Source organism: Alnus glutinosa, chromosome 13, assembly GCF_958979055.1.
Source record: "Alnus glutinosa chromosome 13, dhAlnGlut1.1, whole genome shotgun sequence".
In the NCBI taxonomy this organism is placed as follows: domain Eukaryota; kingdom Viridiplantae; phylum Streptophyta; class Magnoliopsida; order Fagales; family Betulaceae; genus Alnus; species Alnus glutinosa.
Genome location: NC_084898.1, coordinates 22,110,037 through 22,134,780, shown reverse-complemented (window position 1 = coordinate 22,134,780; position 24,744 = coordinate 22,110,037). Strand labels below are relative to the sequence as shown.

The following is a 24,744-nucleotide window of genomic DNA, read 5'->3' as shown; positions in this document are numbered from 1 at the left end:
TAGAATTTTTACTTCTGTTTCTTGTTTCTTTTCCCATTTTTTCCTTCACATTTTCTTATCATCTGTCTCATTTCTAATACTATTTGAAAGAAACTTATTTTGCAGTATTATAAATGAACTACTTAATTTTGGTTATAATTTGTCGATGGTTCTCATTACAGCACATATTATAATTTTGCAGTATTATAATTTACTTTTCTTTCTTTCTATCTTTCTTTTAGAAGAAAATCTCTGTTGGCAATTGGCATTCATGAAATGTAATCAATTTTCACTAGTAAGGCCATTTGCTCACACCTCAGTCCTAATTATCAGTTATCCAGTATGTTTGATTCAACAAAAGGAAGAAAATTCCAACACTGGTGATCAACGACACCAATATTGGAAAATGGGCAATATTTCAAAAACCAAAAGGCTTACATATCTAAGAAATTAAATAAATAAAACAAACAAAAAAAAAAACTTTCACCAAGAAATGGGGAGATTAAAGAAAATGCAACACAGAATGGGAACAGGGAAATGTATGTGTGGATGCCACATTTGTGAGGCAGAATATGGTTCATGAAAGAAAGTAATCAGCCCCTGATCGAATAATCCAAAAATTGTAGCTCTGTGGGCATGTTGGAATTGTTCATCAATCTGATAGCGTGGAAATTGTCTAGCCTGACTGCAAGAAACAACTACTCAATAAATTTGCTGCAGAATTTGTTTCACAATCAACTGTGCTTGACGATAGTGACTTTGATCTCTGAAAATTCATTTAAAAAAAAAAATCTAGCATTTAAAGTTATCCATGGTGATGCGAATTAACCTAACAGCACAAGAACTAAGAGAAAATGATATGAGCTACTTCGAGGAAGCTGTGACTTCAAAGACACCAAAAGATGTTCTAAATTTTGATAATACTCGAGCATGATATTTTATTCATTATGATTATGCTTAAATAGGAGACGGCTAAGTCATAAGACAACCATTAGGTTTAGTCGTTATTTATATTATAAAGGAACTCCAGTCGCCATTTACATCATGTAGAAATCCTAGAGGAATAATAGGTTATATGTTACAAGGCTAGGTTTAACCGTGATTGACTTAGGAGAACTGATACACAAGGGACGAAAAACCGTTTCTTTGCCCCCCTTTTGATTAAAATAAAGTTTTTTAATCAAAAAGGATTGTTTGGGGACGGAAAACCGTCCCCCACAAATCATTTTCTTCCGTCTCCCCAAATTATTTTCCTTGACTTAGACCCTAGTAAGAAAGAATACCCCGCTTGGCATCTGAAGGAAAGCATTCAAGGTTCGTCTAGCTCACTCTCCCTATTTTGCTTCAAGGTTCCGTTGATTAATAGGCAAAGATTAAACTCAGTCTATTGTTATCATCTAATTATATAAGAAAACAAATAGCAGATCAAAGAAAACAAAGAAATTAAAGGCATACCCAAAACAAATCCCATTGTTTCGTCATTCAAGCCCATGAATTATCAAATGCAGCCGACGTTATCGCCTGCGAGAACTCGTGAAAATTAATTCTGCCATCTCCGTCCGTATCCGCCTCCTTTATCATCCCCGTCAGCTCCTCGGCAGTAAGCGCATGCCCCAACTTGGCCATAGAGTGCGCCAACTCGGCTGCCGTGATAAACCCATTTCCATTTCTATCAAACATCCCAAACAGCAGCCTTAGCTGCTCTTCTGTATAAGCAGACTTAGCCGGAAGAAGGTCCGGCGCCACAAGCACCACAAACTCTGAAAACTCAACCAAACCGTTGCTGTTCTTATCAGCCTTTTGGGTCAACGTCTCGAGCTGTTCCGGGCTTGGTTTTAGACCAAGTGATCGTAAGAGCGATCCTAGCTCAAGCTGTGTGAGACTCCCATCATTTTTCCGATCGAAAGAACAAAAGATTTCACGCAGCTCGGCGATTTGCTCATCGTCTAATTCAACCTGTTGCTTGTTGCTCATGTCAACACCACAAACCTTCGAATCTCTCTCCAAAGCTTTCTCTTTCTACCCTCTGTAATTCTTGTAAATACGATCACTTTTGTTTTTGTTAGAATATTCTCTGTTTTGACAATACTGAAGATTAGAAGCGCATCCAGATCTATAATAAGACTGGAAAAACGACATAGACAGACCCTTTTTCCCTCTTTGCATGGATTAATCCTAGGAATCACCAAACAGCAACTCTTAACTTTGCCTTTTCTTATATATATATATGCGGATTTCTTTCTAGCTTTTATATATATGACTCCGAGAATGCCCTTTTCTCTGACCCCCTGACAGTCTTTGCTCCCAAGTTCAAGTTCCCATTTAAATTTAATTTCCACATCATTCCCTCTTTTCGGACCAAAATATTAATAATAATAATATAGTAATGACAAATACCACAATCCATTTCTATCAGACAGCTCTTGTTTTTTTTTTTTTTTTTTTTTTTTTTTTTTTTTTTTTAATTATATGCTGATTTTATCGATATTTGAATTGTAATTTTTTTTTTGAATTATAGGCGGATTTTATCGCTGTAAACTATAGGAATTGAATTCTTAGTACTGGGTTTTCTGCGGCCCTCCAGTTTTGTTTATTAATGCAAGTGAAATTGGATCTCTCTCTTTCAATTCTTGAAGCTAATATTGCATAGGAATCTAATGACAGTTTTAAACCCTTGTTTGGGCCAAGTGCTAGTCTTAAGTAATTCATCTTTGTAGTATAAGTAAAAAGATTTGCACTGGTAAAAAATTTGTTTATTAATGAAGGACCTAAGGTTATTGTGTGTTTTAAGGTGATGTCTTTAACTCACGCTGGCGATTTAGCAGATTTTTGTTCTTTGGAAATTGGTCTCTGGTGAGAATAATTGATTTCTTGACAGTTAATCTCAACTGGTTTGAGAATTTTGGATGTTATTCTTAAAATTTAAAAAATATAGGTGTAAATTGGTCTGTATGAATTTGAAAGCTGAAGAATTTTAGTGGTTGGTTGAAAAAGATGAATTTAACAAAATTATCATAACTATGATCAAACACTATAGCTTATCTCATACAAATTGAATGAGAGATCAGGCTCATGGGGCGACACACTAAGATTTGGATCAAAGATGGTCTTCCAGAAGTAGGATTCGGTGTTGACTGTGCTTTCGGAATATATCACTCTAGTTGGAACATGAAAGAGATCCTGAATGCAGATTGCTTTTAACAGTGAACAGAACAATGGTATTGATAATTGTTGAGTGCTGTAGCAAGCACACAACATTTTCATTGCAGACATTATTTTGGTTAATTTGTTTGTGTACATCTATTCTCTTGTGTCCTAATTATCTGAACTTTCACGAAGAGGGGTGCTATGCTATTATCAGGTCAAAACGCTTTTAAATTATCTATTTTCTCATGTGTGGTAAATGGTAATGGAAAGAATTCATATTAAAAAGAGTCATGGTGTTAGAGTAATAGAGTGAGTATGTTACCCTCAACAAGGCAACTCCAATGTCAATCCTCTGTGGGTGGTTTGATTCATAGATGTTGTTCTCCTCTTTATGGAACCTACTTTGCTTTGCAACTTTTTTTTTCCCCTGACATTGTATATTGTGTGTCAACTGTGTGATTGGTTGTTCGAAAATTGCGCTGAAAATCTTTCTTGTTTTGAGCCGCGTTCGGACGGTGTTGCCTTGTCGTCCGGATGGTTGGCAAGGAACTGGATTTTTTTTGACATGTAGATTGTGCATAATCTTCTGGAAGCACGCTGAATAGCAGATTCCCTGTTAAAAAGCATTATTACAAATAAATGATTTTGTCTAACAGAATGTGACGAATTACAAATTAACACAAAAGAACAAAAGAATTTCGATCGCCTAGTGTCAACAACTTTTAGAAGTTTTTTTCCCTCTCAAGTACTTTAATTTTTTTTTTTTTTTTTAAAAAAAAAGTGATTCTTAATTAATTCCCCCACTAAATTAGTTCTTTAACTTTTACCTTTTCCAAAACTCAACCCAAAACAATTCTCAAATTTTGCCAAAATTAAGAGCCAACACCAACATACCTATTTTATTTTTATTTTTATTTTTAAAAAAATTTATTTATTTATGTCATACACAAACTTTAGTTTCCATATTTATTAGAAGTATTGGCTGGAAAAAAAACAGAAAATGAAAAAAAGGGTACAAAGGAAAAGGGTTGAGATTTTGCAATTCATGGGAGAATCGTGTACTTTCAGCAATGTAACCGTTTCGTGGGGACAGCTGTTAAGGGTACCACCAGGAACCGGCCTTTTTTTTTTTCTTGAGGCCTGTTTTTATCTTCGATCAACAGTTCAGCACGTGCAAATTAAGTAGACTCCATCACGTGCTCGAGCCCCGCGCAAAAAAGGAGACACACGTGCAACTTGCAAGTTGCAACTTCTGAAGCAGCAAGGGAGCAACTCGAATTTCCACATATACCCTTCTTTTATCAGCCTTCCTTGGCAGGAAATCCAAGAACAATAATATCCGCACCGTACCCGCCTTTCTGAACTACGAAAAACAAAAACAACCGGCCGGAAAGAAACATCAACATGCAATTACAAGGAGAGTTTCACTGTAAATTAAAACATGATTAATTATAAGCTAAACTAACAAAAACAACGGAAAGAAACATAAACATAAACATTAACGTACGTACATGCATGTCCGATCCTTAGAGGATGTAAATAATAATAATAAATAAAAAAATAAAAAAAAGTCACTGAAATAGATATTATTCTTGAATCAATTTTTGTCTGCCAAAGTTTCAAACGGGTCCTTAGACCGAGATTTCGACATCAATTGATACTAAAATTATAGTGTAAAACTATCGTTGGCCGAATCTAAATTAATTATCTAATTAAAATCTTCCTTTTACACCTACGTAGGCCCTAATGTTTCGTCAATTAGAGAGCTTATTATACCGATATAATTTTAATGTGAGGCGATTAGTTTAAAAATGAGTTGATTTTTTGTAAAATTACAAATTATTTGAAGAAAAAAAAAGTATATATTACTCTTTTCTTTAAGTTTTTGGATAGTTAATTAATAATTACTTCATTTGGTGAGATGTTTAATTATTGACTTCTTAAAGAAATAGTCTATATATATATATATAGCCTCGTGTTAATTATGTAATTAGGTAGTATACTAATTGTCTCCAAGGGGTAGCTCAATCGGTTGGGAACCACGCCTCCTGAAACGCATGTCACTAATTCAAATTCTCCATCTCCCTCCTCATCTTGTGTGCTAGACATGTCAAAAAAAGAAAAAAAAAAAAAAAAAAGGTAGTATACTAATTAACTAACCCATGACTGGCCCCATGCATCCTAATTTAACATTTTAATGTGGAGGTTTGGGATCCTGTAAACTGTACATCGTCTCAATGAGAAGAATCGTACCTTCTAAATACATTACAAACCCTATCTCACAACAAATTCAAATTGTATCTTTTAATTTATGACTACATTTAATTTTGATTTTTTAAAATGATGTGATAAAGAATACTAAAAAAAAATCCTAAAAATTGATCAAACGAACTAGAACTTGTAGCATGACATGTAGGTCTGACCCATCAGTAGTCCATGCGCATTCGCCGTCGTCCATGCATGATGCATGTCCTCCCAAGCGTCATTTGGTGCACATGGGTCCCACCATTGTGTTGTGCAAAAATATTAGGTGGGACCCACCGGATCCCTAACTAACTAACCCTGTAAGGATATTAGCTGTGGCCTGTGAAGTTGTGAACACTTTGAAAATAAGAAAAAGGCGGGCTCGTCCTGAAAGAGGAGAGAACGAACTCCATCGACACCAGAAGAGAGACACAGCATGGAATCCAATGTTGTGTGTTGTTTCGTCGGCTGCGTGAACGTCGAAGAAGGCGTGGGCGTAGGTGAAGGAAGGCCAAGGCGAGGTTCCATTTGGCCTCGCCGTCCGCTCCTGTGTGGGCGGTCGGACGCTGTTTCTCCACTGTTGCCACAGAAATCTTCTGTTCGTGATGTTCTTCCCTTGCCCACTTCCCCGCCTTCTGTAGGTGCGCACAGAGCAGTTCATGATCTAAATCAACATCCTGACCAGCCTGTTTTGTTTGACCCCGATGAGTTACCCCCAATGGAAATTGGATGGGCTCTACCACCCACGCCGCCCAGTCCACCGCCCGAAGATATGTATATGAGCGATTGGAGTGGCAGTAACTCGCCCAACCCAGTCCCTGAGCTTGCCCCTTCCGTAGCCATCGGCATAACACAGCAGTCTGAACCCGCCATACCACTGAACGTGGTGGATCTGCCTCCTCGACCCGTGTTCTCTGCTGACAATCAACTGGAGGAAAATAGGGCAGAGAAATCGTCAAAGGCTCGCCACAGCTTCTGGAATCGGATGAAGGAGCATGCTCTTGCCCAGATTGAATCCTTGGTAATTTTCTTTAATTTTAATTGCTTATTAATAATTGTATTTGTTCGCACTGAGGAAGCAATCGTGGCTCGTATTAGGTGGGAAGCCCGGGCTAGGATCGTGGCTAAAGGACATGTCAAGCACCTCCAAAAATCTCGGTTTCTTGTCTCTACATGGAATCTGCAGAATCTGATCTAATGTGCTCTGTTTTTTGGAGTTGGGTGGTGTTGATTTCTGTCGTTTATGTTTTGTTGCTGTTTCTTTCTGAGTTCATGGGTGTAGTCTGATGGTTAGACGTGTTCTGAGTTTGGCGTTGATTTGGGTGGTTGGGGTCTGCTCCCTGCGTGAATGCTCCTTGTCTTGTTTGGGTGATGGTTTTTTTTTGGCCTTCGGGTGTTTGTGTTCTTGTGGAACTGTGTTCCAGGCTTCCTGGAGTGTATTCTGTTTTGTTGTTCTATGCAAGGTTTTTGATGAATTCTGTTTTGTTGTTCTATGCAAGGTTTTTTTGTCATAAAAAAAAAAAAAAAAAAAAAAATTGTATTTGTTGTTGAGAAAATTTGGGTAATTTCTTTAATTAAGTTGCTGTTTTGCTTGTTTTTTTTTTTTTTTTTAATTATTGTGAATAAGAAATTCTCATTGAATCATAAAGGAGAGGCTTGATAAGCCATTACAGTAGATTGAACAGGGGAGGAGGAATTTTCTTTATATAATTTTCCTTTTCCTTTATATAATTTTCCCGGATACTCTAGTTGCCCCTCCACCCCTCCACTTGTTACCCCCCTCAACCACTCATCAGTAGGCATCAACATAGGCAAAGCTTTTCTTACACCTGGCTGGAGGAATGAGATATAGATGTCTCTGTATTTTGATTTGTTGTTTCAGTTTTAAGATGTCTAGAGGTCACCACGTACCATAGAAGGAAGACGATACAAACGACTGTGTTTGATCAACTCTGTTTACAAAACGCTCCGTTTAAATAATACACCTCAAGCTTGAGTTGACCAAAACTTTAAGCTCAGTGCTGCGTTTAAAAAAGTAACAAGTTGTGGAAAACAAAATCCTCATTAATGTCGACTGATATCTAGAAAAAAAAAAAAAAAAAAAAAAGCTTGAGGTCGTGCAATTTTTATTATATATTTTTAATAAATTGACGAGACAATTTCATTTAAGTTATTATTCGGGCCAGTCATTAATTATAAATAATTATTTCACGTTAAAATACTTCCATCCAATTTATACAAAAAGAAAAAATAGTAAAAACTGTACTACTTACCGAGAATTTTCTTTTTTCGCATACATAAGATTCATATTTGGCTTTATAAAATCCGAGATTTTCTAAGGAATATAAATTATATGAATTTAAGAACTGCTTAAAAATTATATTTATTACACATGTGACATGTTATCACGAGTATTAAACAAAATTTTCTCCTTACTTTCAAATTAACGCTTCATCTTTGCTAATATAAAATATAATTTTTGGTTCAAATTTTTTTTTACAATATTATACACAAAAACTTGATAAAAATATCCTCAATTATCATTATTAACATGTCACATTTTAAAGATATAACAATGTTTTACGCTGTCCAATAACAAAAACTACCTGAATTCACTAGTACTAGCTAGTTATGCCCGTTAAGATTCCAATTTTGGAATATTCAAAATTGAGGGGGAAAATAAACAGTTGTATTCTTTTTATTTTTCTTACACTTTATGTCGTATAAAAGTTTTGAACAAAAAATTATCTTTTGATTTAGTTAAAAATAAACGTCTTTTAAAAAGTGAAGAAAAAACCATTTAAAAATTGGAATGATTGATTTTTATTTATTTTTTATTTTTTCTTTGTTAACGTGTCATATATTTAATATATAGCATATTTCACGTCATTTCGATTAAAAAACGCTTGATTTACATTATTAAACCTTTGTTTGCCAGTTGTGAAATTTCATATTTAATTGACTAATTATTTTAGGGAAATTATATTTGGAGTAACTGTGGAATTATATTATATTTTGAGTAACAATTCCATAGAAAGAAAAATATCAAACACGAATATGTCTCTCACTTTCTGTTTCCATTTTTGCTACCCAAGCCTCCTTTAACCTAACCCTAGAGTTAACCCCAAAAGGGAATTGCCACGACAGGGTTTTCTAACCCTGGATCTTCAACTCGTTTTGTTTCCGGTAAAAAATTTCCTCCTTAGAGTTCTGTGCTTTCTCGGGCTAAAAACGTAATTGAGAACAAAATAAATGCAAAAAATCTTAACGCCGAGATTCTTGGCGTTAAAGATTATTGAGACCAATGACAGACGTTACACAGGAATTGATGATCAGCTCAATCAATGAATACTAAACGAGCCAGATTGTATATATACCGGCTGTGAGCAATGTGCGAGAATCGCTTTGACTGCAACGTCTCTTTGCCTTCACAGTACCATACAAAATTCCTTTGCACAGTTCAGGTACGTACGTTGTTGGACGTTTTGTTTCCTTTGCATAGTTACAGTATACAGTTCTGTACGTGTCATTACAAAGATTTTTTGGATTTTTTTTTTTTTTTGGTTCTCACACTTAGGTTTTTAAGTTGTATATAGGGTTTCGAAATTTTTGCGGTGTGAATGGAGCATAGCGTAGGGAATGGGTTTCGGCTGGGCCGGAAGATCGGAAGCGGCTCGTTCGGGGAGATATATCTCGGTATATTTGTTGTTGTCTTCGATTTTGTATTTTTTTTTTTGATAATTTGGTGTTTCGGACTGTAATAGGTGATTGAAAATCGTGGTGTAGGTACTAATATTCAGACTAACGAAGACGTTGCAATTAAGCTCGTGAGTATTTGGTGTTTCTGCTCTGGACGATTTATTTGAATGTTATTTCTGCCATGGAATGTAGTAAATGTTTGGTTAGAGAAAGAGTTATGGGATGGATTCGATCTAGATAGGTGTCCAGTTCTGTTGAAAATCATAGCATAGTCAAACCTATGTTTGCCCAATGGATACAATCTCTGCTCACGGAAAAACTTTATATATGGGTTTGACATACCTGCAATTGAATTTCCCCTATATGCCCAGAAATTTGCCTATGTTTAGGTTTACTGTTTGCAACGCCGTTTGGATTCTTTGTTGTTCTTAAGATGCTGATGCTATTTCTTACGTTCAGGAAAATGCCAATACGAGGTATCCTCGGCTGCTCTACGAATCAAAGTTATACAGACTCATACAGGGAGGAAGTAATGAAACATCTTAACTTTGTGTCAATTGGTCATTTTTTTCCTTTCAATTTTTGGAGTTTTTGTTTCAAGTTTTTGTGTTTGATCTGATTTTAAATTTTTTAACCGCTCAATTTTGGTCTTGGCAGCTGGAATTCCAAATGTGAGATGGTTTGGAGTGCAAGGAGACTATAATGTTTTGGTGATGGATTTGCTTGGACCTAGTCTTGAAGATCTTTTTAACCTCTGCAGTAGGAAGTTTTCTTTGAAGACAGTTCTCATGCTTGCTGATCAAATGGTGGGTTCGCTAGACTTCATGCATTGGGCTGGATTAGTACGTTGTATATATGCTTTTCTATAATTCATCAATATGTGCCTTTTCCCCCCTATTATTTCAGATCAATTGCGTTGAATTTTTACATTCTAAATCATTTCTACATCGAGATATCAAGCCTGAGGATTTTCTTATGGGCTTGGGGACGCGTGCAAATCAGGTCACTGTTCCAAATTTTATATATTAAATTCTATCTCTTTCTTTCAGGATATTGATCTTGATATGAAAATTGCTATTCACTTCATGTAGGTCTACGTCATTGACTTTGGTATGGCTAAGACATTTAGAGATAGATCAACACATCAGCACATTCCTTACAGGTGAGAGGCATACATGTGTGATATCCAGTTTTGGTTGGGGTGTGTGTTTTTGAGGTGGGATTTTGATCCATTTCTGTGTTGTGGTATGCTGAAAAAGATTGGGGAAGAAATATCATAGTTTGCATGGTTGACTATAGCAGCAATGACTTTCTTAATTATCCCCCCTTTTTCTACCCATGTTCTCAACATCAACTATTAAGTGTGCTAAGAACTGATTTTTTTTGCTTGTATCTGGTTGGTAGCTTTCCTGCTATGGATCAATTAGTTCCTTTTTCGACAAGAACCATCGGTAATAATTTATGAATATATATAGTTATTGAACCTCTTATTTATAAGTTATATCCTCTTTAGGAGGCATATTTTTGTATTAGTAGTATTAATCTATTTTTAGCTTTGGGGAATTTAGCACATAATTTGTGTCAAGTCTTCCCCATTTTTTTTTTTCTGGTTTTGGCTATGAAAGTCTGTTTTGGTGTGCCAGTACTTTTGCATAAACACACTTAAACATCTGCTCACTTATTTCGTAGCTCAGGCCTCAATCCGTGAATGGTTTGGTCTTAAGCTGAATAAGTATGCATTGGGATGGTTAAGCAAAAGGTTTTATGTTTGCAGATCGATGACATTCGTAGATATCAATATCTTTTTGGGAGCTTTTGAATTAGCATAAACCAACTATATATGTTGTTATTGCTACCACTTGCTTTAAAGGAACATTTACAGACTGCATTCCAAGTTCAGTTCCATACTTGAGTCTGTTTCACTCTGGGTTATGAGATTATTCTATGTTGGTTTAAATACGTTAGATTCCAAGAACTTAGAAGTTTGTTTCTTTTGTTCCTATGACAAACCAACTGTTTGTTGTGTTTTGATCATGAACGCTGCAGAGAAAACAAGAATTTGACTGGAACCGCTAGATATGCAAGCATGAACACTCAGCTTGGTATAGGTACGTTTTGTCTTGTCATTTTGTACTTGGTATTCTTTCTAAATTTTGGCACTTACAATTAGTGTCCTGTCAGGATTTTGTAATAATGGTTATTTCTTTTCTGTTATTTTGGACTCAATAGAGCAAAGCCGGAGGGATGATTTGGAATCTCTTGGATTTGTCCTTGTGTACTTTTTAAGAGGAAGGTGATTGTTGCTCTGTCCTTCCTTTTTTTTCTTGCACTGGTTGCTAATCATAATTTAGTGATTCCCCTTTTCTTTATAGTCTTCCTTGGCAGGGACTGAAAGCAGGAACTAAGAAACAAAAGTACGACAAGATCATTGAAAAGAAGGTTTCTACTTCGATTGAGGTTGGTTGTTTGTAAAAGGTGGTTGCATCCAATCTCTATGTCCAGCTTCTGCAAATTGTAAATGGTGTACTTAATGCTTCTTTCAGGCCTTGTGTCGGGATTGTCCAACGGAATTTGCGTCATACTTTCACTATTGTCGTTCACTTCGATTTGATGATGAACCAGATTATGCTTATCTGAAAAGAATATTTAGTGACCTTTTTATCCGTGAAGGTTTGACTCTATTTTCCTCTAAAAGTGATTTCATTCAGTTTTTACACAGCTATATATTTGCAAGGCATGTATTCTGGTCTCGCGCGGCTAACTTGTTTGAAACCTAGATAGAATAGCATTAGTATTCCATCTTCTCATTGCTCTTTTTGGTGTTTGTACAGGCTTCCAGTTTGATTATGTGTTTGACTGGACCATTTTGATCAATGATGAACCCGGCCCGGTGCAAAATTGAAGAAGAGAACAAGGGTGCTTGTTATAAGGAGTTGGCCGATTACATTATGGTGTACGTTTTACAGGCTCCTACATTTCCATATATATATATATATATATCATTTCATATTTTAAACTTTACCTATAGTACAAGTAATTCTCTATTAATAAACCACTTACGTACAACTTGTTGTAAGAATGTTGGCTCATAGAATTTTGCTCTGGTACGTAAACAGTTTCTCACATACTTTTGTGTCAGCTAGATGATCTCTTTTCTATCAAAAGTTGACAATGTATTCTTTTTGTCCATTTTGGTGGCATCTCATTGGCATCTTGCTTTTATTATTATTTTTGGTTTCCTCCCTCTTTTCGGGAGAAGGGGCTGTACAAGAGTGGACACCCTTGGAGGATTGTGATTTAATCAATGAATACGACAACGATGACCCGAATATTAGTTTTGAATGCCCCAAAAGTTATCCTTAAAAAGCAGCCAACCTTTTTTTTTTTTTTTTTTTTATAAGTAAATGAAATTTTATAAAAAGCGTAAGGCGCCCTTCACATTTTCTTATCATCTGTATCATTTCTAATACTATTTGAAAGAAACTTATTTTGCAGTATTATAAATGAACTACTTAATTTACTTCATTTTGGTTATAATTTGACGTCGATGGTTCTCATTACAGCACATATTATAATTTTGCAGTATTATAATTTACTTTTCTTTCTTTCTATCTTTCTTTTAGAAGAAAATCTCTGTTCGCAATTGGCATTCATGAAATGTAATCAATTTTCACTAGTAAGGCCATTTGATCACACCTCAGTCCTAATTATCAGTTATCCAGTATGTTTGATTCAACAAAAGGAAGAAAATTCCAACACTGGTGATCAACGACACCAATATTGGAAAATGGGCAATATTTCAAAAACCAAAAGGCTTACATATCTAAGAAATTAAATAAATAAAACAAAAAAAAAAAACAAGAAATGGGAAGATTGAAGAAAATGCAACACAGAATGGGAACAAGGAAATGTATGTGTGGATGCCACATTTGTGAGGCAGAATATGGTTCATGAAAGAAAGTAATCAGCCCCTGATCGAATAATCCAAAAATTGTAGCTCTGTGGGCATGTTGGAATTGTTCATCAATCTGATAGCGCGGAAATTGTCTAGCCTGACTGCAAGAAACAACTACTCAATAAATTTGCTGCAGAATTTGTTTCACAATCAACTGTGCTTGATGATAGTAACTTTGATCTCTGAAAATTCATTTAAAAAAAAAATCTAGCATTTAAAGTTATCCATGGTGATGCAAACCAAACAGCACAAGAACTAAGGAAAAATGATATGAGCTACTTCGAGGGAGTTGTGACTTTCAAGACACCAAAAGATGTTTTAAATTTTGATAATACTCAAGCATGATATTTTATTCATTATGATTATGCTTAAATAAGAGACGGCTAGGTCATAAGACAACCATTAGGTTTAGTCGTTATTTATATTATACAGGAACTCCAGTCGCCATTTACATCATGTAAAAATCCTAGAGGAATAATAGTTATATGTTACAAGGTTAGGTTTAGCCGTGATTGACTTAGGAGAACTGATACACAAGGAACGAGAAACCGTTTCTTTGTCCCCCTTTTGATTAAAATAAAGTTTTTTAATCAAAAGGGGGTGTTGGAGGACGAAAACCGTCCCCCACAAATCATTTTCCTTGACTTAGACCCTAGTGAGAAAGAATACCCCGCTTGCCATCTGAAGGAAAGCATTCAAGGTTCGTTTAGCTCACTCTCCCTATTTTGCTTCAAGGTTCTGTTGATTAATAGGCAAAGAATAAACTCAGCCTATTTGTTATCATCTAATTATATAAGAAAACAAATAGCAGATCAAAGAAAACAAAGAAATTAAAGAAATTAAAGGCATACCCAAAACAAATCCCATTGTTTCGTCATTCAAGCCCATGAATTATCAAATGCAGCCGATGTTATTGCCTGCGAGAACTCGTGAAAATTAATTCTGCCATCTCCGTCCGTATCCGCCTCCTTGATCATTCCCGTCAGCTCGTCGGCCGTAAGCGCATGCCCCAACTTAGCCATAGAGTGCGCCAACTCGGCTGCCGTGATAAACCCATTTCCATCTCTATCAAACATCCCAAACAGCCGCCTTAGCTGCTCTTCTGTATAAGCAGACTTCGCCGGAAGAAGGTCCGGCGCCACAAGCGCCACAAACTCTGAAAACTCAACCAAACCGTTGCTGTTCTTATCAGCCTTTTGGGTCAACGTCTCGAGCTGTTCCGGGCTTGGTTTTAGACCAAGCGATCGTAAGAGCGATCCTAGCTCAAGCTGTGTGAGACTCCCATCATTGTTCCGATCGAAAGAACGAAAGATTTCACGCAGCTCGGCGATTTGCTCATCGTCTAATTCAACCTGTCGCTTGTTGCTCATGTCAACACCACAAACCTTCGAATCTCTCTCCAAAGCTCTCTCTTTCTACCCTCTGTAATTCTTGTAAATACGATCACTTTCGTTTTTGTTAGAATATTCTCTGTTTCGATAATACTGAAGATTAGAAGCGCATCCAGATCTATAATAAGACTGGAAAAACGACATAGACAGACCCTTTTTCCCTCTTTGCATGGATTAATCCTAGGAATCACCAAACAGCAACTCTTAACTTTGCATTTTCTTATCTATATATATATGTTTATGAGAGGGAGAGATCGATGGATCGCTTTTTTTGTCTTTGCGTACCTGAAGGGGATGAAGCTTTGAAAGATCCGAGATCTTGGATATCGTTGATCTTCTTCCTCCTCTTTTGATGGGGTTTCCTTAACTACAAATCATCGGATTTATAAGAGAAATTTGGTGGTAATGATCAGCGTTTGATTAACGATCAATATATATATATAGTACATACAAAGGAAAAGGACGTGACTGATGATTAATTTGGAACCTTAATCATTGATCAATATATATATATATATAGGCGGGAATTCCGTGCCTAGTGCCCACCTCTTCCATGGAATATGATAGTTTTTATTTTGAATTTCCATTATATTTACAATTATCTTCTTACGCTTCAAAATTTTTTAATTTAATATATTCATCTTTTAGTTATTTTTAAGGGATAACTTCACAAAAGGGTACCCAACTATAACGCTTTTTCACTTAAGGGTATCAATGTAGCAAAATGTTCAATCGAGTGTATGAATTTATCAAAACCGTTCAATGTAGGGTATTCCGTCACCCTCCTTTCTAAATCGATGACGGAGCCCAAAACATGTGCGTTTCACGTGATATTTTAGCCTCGAACTATCACTTTTGCCCCTCATCTAAACCTTAGTGTACTAATTGTTAGATGACAATTGGTGCAGTAAAGAGTTCACTAGACATTAATAAATAATTGGTTGCAAAAAAAAAAAAAAAACCAGATTTTTGGTTTTTTTTTTTATTTTATTTTTTTTTTTTAAGTAGGTATTTCTGGTTTTGATCCTCCGTAGGAAAATTAAAAAAAAAAAAAAAAATGCTTGATTTTTCGAGATATTTTTTTCAAAATTTTCGTTTCAATATGATGTGTCATGTTCCTATGTGATTTATTGTTTAAATAAATAAAGTTATAAGGTGATGGGATTATGACAATTAGTTTGGAACTAAGTTTTTAATAAAAGTATTGGAAAAACATTTCTTAAAAAAAAAAAAAAAAAAAAAAAAAAAAAAAAAAAAAAAAAAACAGAAGAAGAAGAAAAAGACCATTTTTATTGATGTCAAAATTTGAGTGATTATAACATTCAAAGTCAAAGGTGATGATGGTAAAGGTCAATATATAGTAATTTTTGAATCAATATATAGTAATTTTAGCTATGGTCGATTTTATTAGGTAGAACAAATTTTCATTTATGATTATAAAAATAAAATTAATCATTCTCATACTTGTGATAAATTATCTACCATTCTTAATCATGAAATGATCTATTTATATAACCACAAAAATAAATATTTTTTTTTATCATATTAACTTTATGATCTTATTACAAATTTAAATAGAGATCGTGACATTAATAAAGAGTTATATTAATATTAACTTCTTATACTAAATAATAAGATGATAAATATTGATACAGTCATTATTTAATTTAAAAATAATAAATGTTTGTGACTTGAAAAACATTACTTAATGGAATACCATGAAATTTTTTTTTCTATATATATATATAAAAAAAAAATTATACGTTTTTTTTTTTTAATTTAAAAATATATTTAAAAAAAAAAGTATAAAGTCTTCACTGAAATATCCCAAAAGTAACCCAACTGTTTTAACCACCAAAACTCTCTCTCTCTCTCTCTCTCTCTCACAGAGAATGCAGATTTCAGGCGCTGTCGGCGACTTGCTGGTGGTAATTCCGTCGACCAGTAGTTTCAGGTCCCCAAAATTCAGTCACTTCCTTTCTACTGGATTTCCCAGAGTATGCTACTTAATCTTTTTCTTGCGGCTCTTTTTATACGTGTTTGTTTGTGTACTATCAATCTCTTGTGCTGCGTTTGGTTTCTCAGAAAACGTGGGAAAGTGAAAGAAACGTAATTTCTTTCTTGATCTTTTTAAGTTTCTCTATTTTGGAGTGGAGGAAACTATGACTGATGGGCTTTTGAAATGAGGGTTATGGTTTGTTTGGTTGCTGAGAATTTTTTAATCGTTTTTTTTTTTTTTTGACTGAAGGCGAGGAAATTGAAACCTTTACCCATATGTGATTGATTTACTCTCTGGGTTTTTCCCTTCTTTTTTTTTTTTTTTTTTTTTTTTTTTTTTTTAATTTTTTAATTTTTTTACTATGGTTTGGGAGTGTGTTTGCTGCCTTACCGTAATTTGGTGAAGGCACTTGTATATATAACGAGAACAGTTACAGATTGAGATTATCTTGCACAATTGATTTTTATCAAGAATAACAGACAGCAGTTACAGATTATAAGCTGAATACAATCGAGTGTTATCTTTTGAGATTTGATTGAACTCCTCCTATCTTATCAGTTGCTGTTGAGGAATGATTGTTTATCTTGGACTCTTTGGTTTCTGTTGTATGAGAATGATCTTGTGATGCAGCAGATTGTGTTGATGGATAATCCTTATCATTTTCTATTATGTAAATTAAACTTTTGGTATATATGATTGACTAATTAATTGGGTTTCCGTTTTACCGTTGGTCTTGGGTTGCCAAGCTCATATGTGCAAGGTTTGAGTCTTGGGTGGCCATTACATACAAATTACTGAAGGGTAGAACCGTATCCAAGTCCACCAAGACTCTACCTATATAGGTCCAACACTAGATAATGACCCTTAATTTTAGGTGCTTGATTATCTAAATAATCAAAAAGAACAGATGAAAAAATAAAAGGTAACTGTCAAGGCAATGAAGTTACTTGGACTAGACACTCTCAAGAAGTGATGTCTATTGACTAAATTTTTGTTGCTTTGACTGTATGTATCCACTAGTTGGCCCTAAAGGTTGACTTAGAGCCTGTTTGTGATTGCGTTAAGGAGCTTAAAAAGTTTTTTTAGTACATAGAAAACTGTGTCAAGCAAAAATGTGTTCGTTTGGTAAAAAACTTAAAAAACATTTTTGCTCTAAAAAACCCCAAAACTGCTTTTTAGGAAAGCTTAAAAATGAAGCTTTTTCTATAGACATAAGCTCTATTTCCCTACGCAATCATAAACAAACTCTTAATAATATATTTGTTAGTTCCTTGCAAACAAAGATCATGATTTTGAAGATTAATATAGGGAGAAACGCCAACATGGAGATATTGATTATGAGTGCTGAAATCCTTTTAAGAACATTGCAACTTGTACATAATGGCATTTAGTTGAATACTTAAACCAAGTGGTATATGAATCATACTTTACATAGAGAAAATTCATATGTTTTGTTGCTGAGATCATGTCTGGAAAGAAAAGGAAAAGATGATATTCATCTCTTAATGTACTTTTGATTTTAGAGGCCTCAAAACAAGAAGTTTCCTTATAATTAAGCCTAATAAAACCATGTGGCCTACCTATCTAAAGATACAAACATTTATGCGACTTAAACGAGGTGAAATTGTCATTTTACAGAGGCAAAAGCATAAATCCTCTTCAGATTCAACACATGTTCTTTTTCTAGACTAGCAGATTGAGGGTGAGAAAATATCAAGAGAAGTTTTGAGGCAAATCTATACATTTAGACCATACGATTACCATATTTGGTATTAATAATCTTAAAACTAAGGTCCATCTTAGAGAACGTACCAACTTTATTGTCTAATTCCCTCCTGTAGTGCTTGAAGATCCATGCGTCATGAATTGGGGAATAGATACAAGATACTTGATTTGACATTCTTCTTCCCCTCCTGTTCTTTCTGTGTCTCAAATATAATGCACTATTTTCCAGAATTGTCCTTCATTTTGCATAAATCCTCTTCAGATTCAACGCATGTTCTTTTTCTAGACTAGCAGATTGAGATGGGAAAATAGAAAGAGAAGTTTTGAGGCAAATCTATACATTTAGACCATACGCTTACCATATTTGGTATTAATAATCATAAAACTAAGGCCCATCTTAGAGAAAGTACCAACTTTAATGTCTAATTCCCTACTTTAGTGCTTGAAGATCCATGTGTCATGAATTGGGGAATAGATACAAGGTTCTTGATTTGACATTCTTCTTCCCCTCCTGTTCTTTCTTTGTCTCAAACACAATGCACTATTTTCCAGAATTGTCCTTCATTTTGCACTCCAAAGCTTGGGACCGGACTGCACAAATGTCGAGAAAGAGGCTTCACTGTGAGAGCCTCAGGGGATTCAAGCGATAATTTTGTTCCAGTTGCTCCTCTTGAATTTGAATCCCCAGTTGGCCAGCTTTTGGCTCAAATTTTGCAAACCCATCCTCATCTACTGCCTGCAGCTGTTGATCAGCAACTTGAGAGCCTTCAAACTCATAAAGATTCCCAGAGGGAAGAACCTTCTTCGCCTCAAGATCTCCTTTACAAGTAAGTACTGTGGTCTCTGCTCCTAATATTTATTGTTATTTGTAGTCGATCAGCTTAATAATAACTATTCATTACAGGTTTTGGCTTTGATTTTAAAGTAAATAAGTAAGCCTTTTGATTTCAAAAGAAGAATGTAATTCTAATGTTAGATTGGGGCTTTGATTTCAAATAAAATGCCAGACTTCAAAAATTATTCTAGAAAATAGGCTAGGCATTAATAGAAGAGGTGATGCTATAGTTTGTAGTATTAGCCAATTCATGTGGCAGTGGCAGATTCAGGTAAAAACTGTAAAGTAGAATATGAGGGGATCTTGCAGACGACTTAAAACAAGCTGAGGTAATTTTTTTTGGAATGAAGCAGTGGCGTATCCTGGGGAGGCCATGCCTCCACCCAAAAATCAAAAAGAATAGGGAAAAAAAAAAAAAAAAAAAAACTCTAGGAGGCTGCTTCAGTGGTTTCCTTTATCTCCCCCCCTATGTTTGGTTACTTTTAATTATCACCATTATTTTGGCCCCAGTAATCTTGAAAGTCTGGCTCTGCTACTGGTCAATGAAATATACTCTTTTAATATCATAGCCATTATGGAGTTAATGGGTGTCTCCCAATATTCTGAGAGATTCCGATGCTCTTTTAAGTAGTTGATAGAATAGGATTATGGATAATGGATTGCAGGGTCCTTGGTGGAGGTATAACAAACTTATATGTATGTGTGTGTTTGACTGTGATGCTAATTTCTGGAGTGTCAAATACTTGATTAGAAGTAACCATTGGAGGAAAACAATATGTTAGAATATGAAATTAGCATATTAGGGTCGTAGTATATTCTCTTTGGGTCATGGTCATTAATCATTATTGACTTTTGTTAGAATATAAATTAAATGATTAAATTTACCCTTTCCTATAAGCTTAAGCTTTTGAGATAAAGTGGTAATTTAATATGGTATCAGAGTAAATGTCCAAAATTCGAATTTTGTATTCGTCATTCATTTCTATTTCAATTAAATATTTCACGCGTGAGGGGGAGTGTTAGAATATAAATTAAATGATTAAATTTATCATTTCCTATTAGGTTAAGCTTTTGGAATAAGTGGTAATTTAACAACTTCAATAGTATCCCTCAATCGAAAATTTTGAGAGATTTTATTAGTATGGCTTATTCGTACCACACTTCCCTCGCTTTGATCATCATTCATAATGTTTGTGTCTTCCATTTTGAAAGGTTACAGAGTTTGACATGATGGTTACTCTACTGGGTTATAAAGCAGAGAATCAAAATTTCTTTAGGGCCTCAAAAGTACCAAGGAGATGGGCTTATTTATTTGATTTTGGGTTGGAATACATTTTTGACACATTAGTGCGATAAGTTCTGCAGGGACCCTTGGAGAATTTAGCATTTGATATTAGAGATTATAAACATGCTCACACTAAAAATATGCACTTTTTCGACTTCCTAAGTGGCAAACTGAATGGTAGCCGCGACCCTGGATACCCTTACTTGATTGTTTCGCTATCCTAGTTTTGTGTTCTGTAGGTCTTCTATTTTGGTAAGTAATTCTCTAGGTATTCATGTGGCCACTAAGTTACTTTCTAATTTGTTTTATATATATATAAAAGTAATAAACTAATCTCATTGAAAGCGTAAGACGCACCTTAGTACATTGCCAGTATACAAAGGAAACACTTAAGTAGAAAGAGAAAAATGATCAAGAAAGATATCAAAGCTAAAAGACAAAGGGTACTCATAGGCCGTAGTCCAAAGGTACAACGTATAGTAGAAAGAGGATAAAATCTCCTCTAAGGACCTTTCTAAATCCTCAAAGCTTCTACTGTTCATTTCTCTCCAAAGGCACCAAAAGAGGCAAATAGACGCCATTTTCCACACTGCAGCATTCTTCGCCTTCCAGAGGACCACCAAACAAGAAAGCAAATCAATAACCTGTTTGGGCATAACCCAGGACAAACCGAAACGACTGAAGATAGAACTCCACACAGCAGAAGCCATGTCGCAGAGGAGAAGAAGATGATCCACAGACTCACCAGCCTTCTTTCACATGTAGCATCTGTCTATCACGATAACATGTCGCTTCCTGAGATTATCCAGGGTAAGAATCTTGCCAAGAGCCGCTAACCACGCAGAAAAAGCTGCCTTTGAAGGGGCTTGAGTGCGCCACATACTTTTCCAGGGGAAGCGGTTACCTCTAGATTAGGCCAAGGAGCAAAAAAAGGACTTGACCTTGAACAAACCTTTTTTGGAGGGGACCCACCACAACTTGTCTTCTCTGTCTCTTCCCACTTTAACTGAATGCAGTACTTGGAGGAAAGAAGCAAAAGCATCCACCTCCCAATCACGTGCCTTTTTAGAAAAGCTCACGTTCCACTAGTTGGCACCTCCCAAAAATTCTAAGTTGTCTGCAACAGAGGCCTCTTGAGCTCAAGCAATATCAAAATAGGTTGGGAAAGCTACCTTAAGGGCTGTGTCTCCACACCACAAATCATGCCCAAAGCTGATCCTGGAGTCGTCCCCCACAGCAAATCTAGTAAAGCTAGAGAAAGAATCCCAACCTTTTCTGATGAACTTCCACACCCCCACCCCAAAGGCTCCTACCGGCTTATAAGAACACTACCCATCCCAAGAACTGCCGTATTTGGAGTCCACCACTACTCCACCACACATCTCTTTCAGTCCCATACCGCCACAATCATTTACCTTAGAGAGCGCGGTTAAACAACCTCAAATTTCTGATCCCCAACCCACCCTTAGATATCGGAGAACAAACCTTAGCCCAATTAATCAAATGATATTTAAATTCTTCACCTATCCCTCCCTATAAAAAGTCTTGTTGAAGCTTCTCAATACAATTGGCCACACAAGCAGGAATGAGGAAGAGAGACAAGTAGTACGTAGGCAGATTGGAAAGAGTGCTTTTAATTAGAGTGACCCTACCGCCTTTTGACAAATACATCATTTTCCAGCTGGCCAACCGCACTCCATCTTTTCCATGATGCCATCCCAAATAGACTTGGCCTTATAAGAAGGCCCTAGGGGCATACCCAGATACTTAAGCTTTAATCTAATTATTTGTTCTTTAAGTGATGCGTATAAAAATCCAATAGATGGCAAAATTTTGATAATGTCATATTTTTCCTTTAATTTTGATAGTGCCATGATCTGTATAAATGGCATAACTTATCAACTTGGAAAAAGGCATTGAAGAAAAAAGGGGTGAAGAATTGTGTTAGTTGGCCCATGTTTCTCTTTCCTGCTTTTTTATGTAGACTGATTTAAAGATCTCTAAACAACTCAAAACAAAACACTCACAAAATACTCAAAACTACTTTCACCTTTATATTACATTAGAACACTTTTTCAAAAAAGAAAAAAAAAAAAAAAACACACTTTCTAAAAAGCATTAACAAAGAAAGCCATTTGCTTGATACAATCTGGTTGGATTGCTGTGTCAAACTTATTCATCCCATTTTTGCTTGATACATCAATTGCAATGGCATGTGGAACAAGAACTTATTGCCACAACATTGTGACCTTAAAAATTTGCGGATACACATGCAAATATAATATAATATGATGGAATGCAATTACAGAACTTAGTATGTGCTCAATCATGCTTTACAATTTGGGTTGCACCTCAGTGATGAAGAAAATACACTACTCTTTGCTGTGACTACCACATCATAAGTACAACCGCCATTCCTATCATCAGTGTCTCTCACTACCCACCAGTAGCTTATCATTGAACCATTACCTTCGAATATATTATCAACTTCACCAACTAGTGAAGCCGAATGTCATTGACACCATTTGATACCAATAATGCAACCTACAAAGGCACCATTCACATTCTCACTCATCCACTAGTTGCTCGACACTACTACCATTACCGTGTCACCATCATCATTACAACCATGTTACAGTCACCACCTTCTAATCAGCATTGGACCACTAGCACTATTCATGACCACTCCTTATTAACCACCACATCATTGTCACCTCCCACTACCATCACCTCTTTTTTCTTAATCCTATGCTGCATTTTACACATACCCTAAGTGTACCACTATAAATGCTAATAAAGCTCTATCTAATCAACAATATCTTTTACAGATGTATTGGCCATGATCCATGATCCATGTGTCTATTTTTTTTTTTAATTTTTTTTTTTTTTTTTATCATTTCCAATATTTGCCTGCTAAATTGTTCAATTTATGGGAATATAAAGTAACCAATTTAAACTAAAGCTATGTATTTTAGGAGAATTGCTGAAGTCAGAGAGAAAGAAAGGCGTAAAACACTGGAAGAAATAGTATACTGCTTAATTGTACAGAAATTTGTGGACAATGACATTTTGATGATCCCAAAGATATCAGCAACCTCAGATCCTACTGGCCGAGTGGATTTTTGGCCAAACCAAGAGCAGAAACTAGAATCTGTTCATTCTTCAGAAGCATTTGAGATGATACAGAGCCACATATCTCTTGTACTTGGGGAGCGACTCGTGGGCCCTCTTGATACAATTGTTCAGATCAGCAAAATCAAACTTGGAAAGCTATATGCCGCTTCAATAATGTATGGATATTTTCTTAAAAGAGTTGATGAACGATTTCAACTCGAAAGATCCATGAAAACTCTTCCTGTTGGTTTAAGACCAGACCAGGTAAGTTTTGAAGATCCTGCTCGGCCAAAACAGCTCTGGGATCCTGATTCCTTGATCCGGGTGTTTCCCAATGATGGTGGTGAGAGTGATGTGGGAGGTTTCGTGGATACTGATGAAGGCAAATCATACCGACTGAGATCCTACGTTATGTACTTGGATGCAGAGACTCTTCAGAGATATGCTACTATAAGATCCAAAGAAGCTATTTCTTTGATTGAAAAGCAGACACAAGCCCTGTTTGGGAGGCCTGACATCAGGATTGCTGAGGACGGTTCAGTCGACACATCTAGTGATGAAATACTTGCAATTACTTTCAGTGGATTGACAATGTTAGTCTTGGAGGCAGTTGCATTTGGATCATTCCTATGGGATGCAGAAAGCTATGTTGAATCCAAATACCACTTTGTTAAAAGCTAAAAAACAGTAAGCCTTCATATCTGTTAATGCTCACTGAGGCTGTACAGTTTGTAATGTGTTGAGGATGGTGTAATGGGCTTCCAGTATATACAGTAGTCAGGTATCTTGCTTTTTAAGAGATGCATACTGCGTTCCTTACCTAACAAGTAAAAAAATCTGGGCCCAAATGGCGCTAATAGAGCAAGTCTGTGAAAATGTAAACAGAGAAATACAAAAAAAAGGAAGATGATGTGAAATTAGTTGTGTTTTGTGCAAGAGATTCCATTGTTGTAGGATGAGAGAAGCTTAGGATAAGTTTTGGAGAGACGGTTGGTGCCACTCGGGAAGACGCTTAACAGCTAACCCTCCGGTGGACATATCTACTTTTGTTCAGACAACTTTTAATGACAAGGCAAAAAGCTTGCCGAAGTTTAATTCACACTCATTTCACTCCGGTTACGTTGCGTGTTTTAAGTAGTTCTTTTTTAAGTGATTGATATATAAAGCCCCTTAAAAACATGTTATTTCAATTGATGTTAAATGAGTGTGAAGAGTATCCTTACTTTCTCTTCTTATGTCCTTTGACCAGATTCCCTAGCATAAGATGAACTATCTATATATATTCACCATTGGTAGTCTTGTGCCACTTTAAATAGTCCTGATTGCTTAAGTGATACTATATATATATAAACAAGACAAGAATTTGGTTGC

General features: G+C 35.6%; 4 protein-coding genes across 7 annotated transcripts; 2 read left to right on the top strand and 2 right to left on the bottom strand.

The window, feature by feature from the left end:
• Positions 1-468: 468 nt before the first annotated feature.
• LOC133855017 (probable calcium-binding protein CML18) lies at positions 469-2,085 on the bottom strand. Of its 2 annotated transcripts, none has more exons than XM_062291304.1 (2): positions 1,435-2,085; positions 469-745 (listed from the first exon to the last, which is right to left on the bottom strand). In XM_062291304.1, exon 1 carries the CDS (start codon positions 1,951-1,953, stop codon positions 1,462-1,464), a length of 492 nt encoding a protein of 163 aa, XP_062147288.1. In that variant the 5' UTR covers positions 1,954-2,085; the 3' UTR covers positions 469-745; positions 1,435-1,461. The 2 variants fall into 2 exon arrangements, with proteins under 2 accessions (XP_062147288.1, XP_062147287.1); XM_062291303.1 differs by having other exon boundaries at positions 469-664.
• A 6,674-nt stretch (positions 2,086-8,759) lies between these two features.
• Positions 8,760-12,053, top strand: LOC133853977 (casein kinase 1-like protein 1). The gene is made up of 11 exons (XM_062290001.1): positions 8,760-8,834; positions 9,135-9,197; positions 9,529-9,598; positions 9,727-9,875; positions 9,976-10,071; positions 10,161-10,231; positions 11,116-11,177; positions 11,299-11,362; positions 11,442-11,526; positions 11,613-11,739; positions 11,901-12,053. The coding sequence occupies exons 1-11, from the start codon at positions 8,760-8,762 to the stop codon at positions 11,969-11,971; spliced, it is 933 nt and encodes a 310-aa protein (XP_062145985.1). The 3' UTR covers positions 11,972-12,053.
• Positions 12,054-12,916: 863 nt separating this feature from the next.
• On the bottom strand, positions 12,917-14,834 carry LOC133854110 (probable calcium-binding protein CML18). 3 transcript variants are annotated; one of them, XM_062290151.1, is made up of 3 exons: positions 14,701-14,834; positions 13,876-14,494; positions 12,917-13,125 (listed from the first exon to the last, which is right to left on the bottom strand). In XM_062290151.1, exon 2 carries the CDS (start codon positions 14,392-14,394, stop codon positions 13,903-13,905), a length of 492 nt encoding a protein of 163 aa, XP_062146135.1. In that variant the 5' UTR covers positions 14,395-14,494; positions 14,701-14,834; the 3' UTR covers positions 12,917-13,125; positions 13,876-13,902. The 3 variants fall into 3 exon arrangements, with proteins under 3 accessions (XP_062146135.1, XP_062146134.1, XP_062146133.1); XM_062290150.1 differs by having other exon boundaries at positions 13,876-14,595; positions 14,701-14,816; XM_062290149.1 differs by having other exon boundaries at positions 13,876-14,834.
• Positions 14,835-16,244: 1,410 nt separating this feature from the next.
• On the top strand, positions 16,245-24,170 carry LOC133854109 (UV-B-induced protein At3g17800, chloroplastic). The gene is made up of 3 exons (XM_062290148.1): positions 16,245-16,412; positions 18,692-18,966; positions 23,235-24,170. Exons 1-3 carry the CDS (start codon positions 16,308-16,310, stop codon positions 24,052-24,054), a joined length of 1,200 nt encoding a protein of 399 aa, XP_062146132.1. The 5' UTR covers positions 16,245-16,307; the 3' UTR covers positions 24,055-24,170.
• The last annotated feature ends 574 nt before the right edge of the window (positions 24,171-24,744 follow it).